The sequence below is a fragment of the Pteropus alecto genome, unplaced genomic scaffold, assembly GCF_000325575.1.
Source record: "Pteropus alecto unplaced genomic scaffold, ASM32557v1 scaffold143, whole genome shotgun sequence".
In the NCBI taxonomy this organism is placed as follows: domain Eukaryota; kingdom Metazoa; phylum Chordata; class Mammalia; order Chiroptera; family Pteropodidae; genus Pteropus; species Pteropus alecto.
Window position 1 is genome coordinate 2417439 of NW_006434828.1, and position 2094 is coordinate 2419532.

At 64.1% G+C, this 2094-nt stretch overlaps 1 protein-coding gene across 1 annotated transcript in view; it reads left to right on the forward strand.

The window, feature by feature from the left end:
• MLPH (melanophilin) overlaps window positions 1–2094 on the forward strand; it is a 30286-nt gene that overhangs the window by 27529 nt on the left and 663 nt on the right. Inside the window, 1 exon segment of the mRNA XM_015587821.1 lies at window positions 1980–2080. Coding sequence (XP_015443307.1) covers window positions 1980–2080 — 101 coding nt within the window.

Below are 2094 nucleotides of genomic sequence, written 5' to 3' on the forward strand. Positions count from 1 at the left end.
CACAGGCCTGGCACTCAGGGGAGTGGGAGCTGTGGTCAGGACTGTGCTTCTACGGAACCTGCGGAAACAGCAGCGCACGCCCAGGGGACACTCGGCCGCCCTCCGGCTGCCCTCGGGGGCCAGGGCAGTGAGCTGGAGCCTGGATGACCGGAGCTCGCCGCTGTCCACAGGCAGAGGCAGCCAGGCTGGGCTGTTTCCCGCCGCCCAGCTCCAACCTTCTTACACTAAGCGCAGACCTCGGTTCAGCCTGCCCCACGTCTCGGGGGTGACAAGGACACCGACTTTGTCCTGGACAAACGGGCGTCAGGCCCGGCGCCCCCATAGCACGTGGCCCGGCCGTCGGGGCATCTCGTGTCCTCATCCACTACTCACAAGTCACCAGGGGAAGCGGCCCGTTCCCAGCTCAGGGCGCAGTCCCCCCATGGGCCTGATGCCATGGTGGCATCTCTTCGTACCCCGGTGCACACCCTTCCTGGGTGCAGGCAGGTTTCTGAGCGACCCCAGCAGACAGCGGCCTCCATGCCTTTGCCTGGCTGGGCCTCCTGCGAGAACAGCCCTCACCCCGCTTCCTCCCACCTCTGCCCTCTGAAGCCCTCCCCGCCCAGCCCGATGCCTCTCCCACGAGGCCCTGCACCCACGAGGCCCTGCACCCACGAGGCCCTGCGCCGCCTCCCTGGGCGCGTTTGCACATCCCGCCTCCACCCGCCTCGGTGCGAGCTCCCTCTCTGCACCTCAGAGCTCCCAGCACACGTGCCGGTCAGTCCAAGGACAGAGCTGGTCCCCGAGGCCCTTTGAGGTGAATCTGTGATTCAGAGCCACCAGCTCGGGGGCCGACTATGCCAGAGAGGCCACCTACTGAGGGGCCGGCTGGCACACCACGAGCTGACCCTTGAGGGGAGCTTCCAGCAGGTCTCATGGCTAAAATCCAAATGGAGGTTCATGTCCATGGCCAGAGAACAAGCGGTCAGTTTCTTGAGTGACCTTTGCGACTGGTCGTGTCCAGTCCAGAGGCCTCTCGCATCTGGTCCGGTACCTCACTGCCAGGCCCCCTGAAGCTCACGGCCGTTTCAGGATCTCAACCACACAGCCGAGGCTGCTCACCCGACACGTGTCTCTGCTGCCACAGTGACCAGCCTCGGTGGACTGTGGCCCCACGCAGGCAGGCCCTCACGTATTAGTGTGAAGGGCCACGCGGGTCCTCACTGCTCAGTGGCTGTGACCCCTGGATTACTGTCCCTTCAGCAGAAGTTGGTCCCAGAGTGGGCATGTACGGCAAGGCCAGGCAAAACGCCCCCTGCCCCCGTGGGACGGTGGCAGGCAGGGAAGCCATCTCTGGGAAGGAGAGAGGGAGGGAGGGAAACGACCCTGATTTGTAGCATTTGCCAACGTCCGTCCGTGGTGTAAATACTTTCACCGGGGCGGACTCCAAGCCAGCCCTGCGACATCACTGAATGTGAGAGGCGCCGAGCTCCGGCACATGGCGGAGCGGCCACCCGGCCAGGCGGCCCCAAGCCCCGCGGAGCAAGGAGCTGCCTCTGCCCCCGCCCCAGCCCCGCGTTCGCGCGCCTCTGGCCCCGAACCCAGCCGACCGGGATTTGGGGCCAGACACCCCCACGTCACAACCACAGCCCCAAGGAGAGACCATCTCCCGAGGGGCAGAGTCCCCAGACCCCCAGGGCTGTTGTCACGTCGCAGAATCACAGGAGAGAACACGCCCCAGACACCAGAGCAGTGACGCGCTCTACGGCTCTGCCCGTGTGGGCGTTTAATGCTTCCTCCGAAGCAAAGAGGAAAAACACGGGTCGACCTGTTCGTTTGCACGATGCTAAAACGCAGGCGCTTGGTCAACACTATTTGATGCTGAGAAAACACCTCGAAAGCGGATGCGTCCATTTTTATGCTACTTTTACATTTCTCAGGAAACAAAGACGCCTCTTTGGGTGGGTTTGTGATTCACGCCCCTCCCCTGTTTCCCCCAGGTGGAGCCAGCGGGTCCCTCGACCCGAAGTCCATGTACCGCAGGTCCCTGACACAGAGGAACCCCAGCAGCCGGAGGGGGGCCGCCCAGCACAGCTTCGCTGTCAGGTTTCCCCT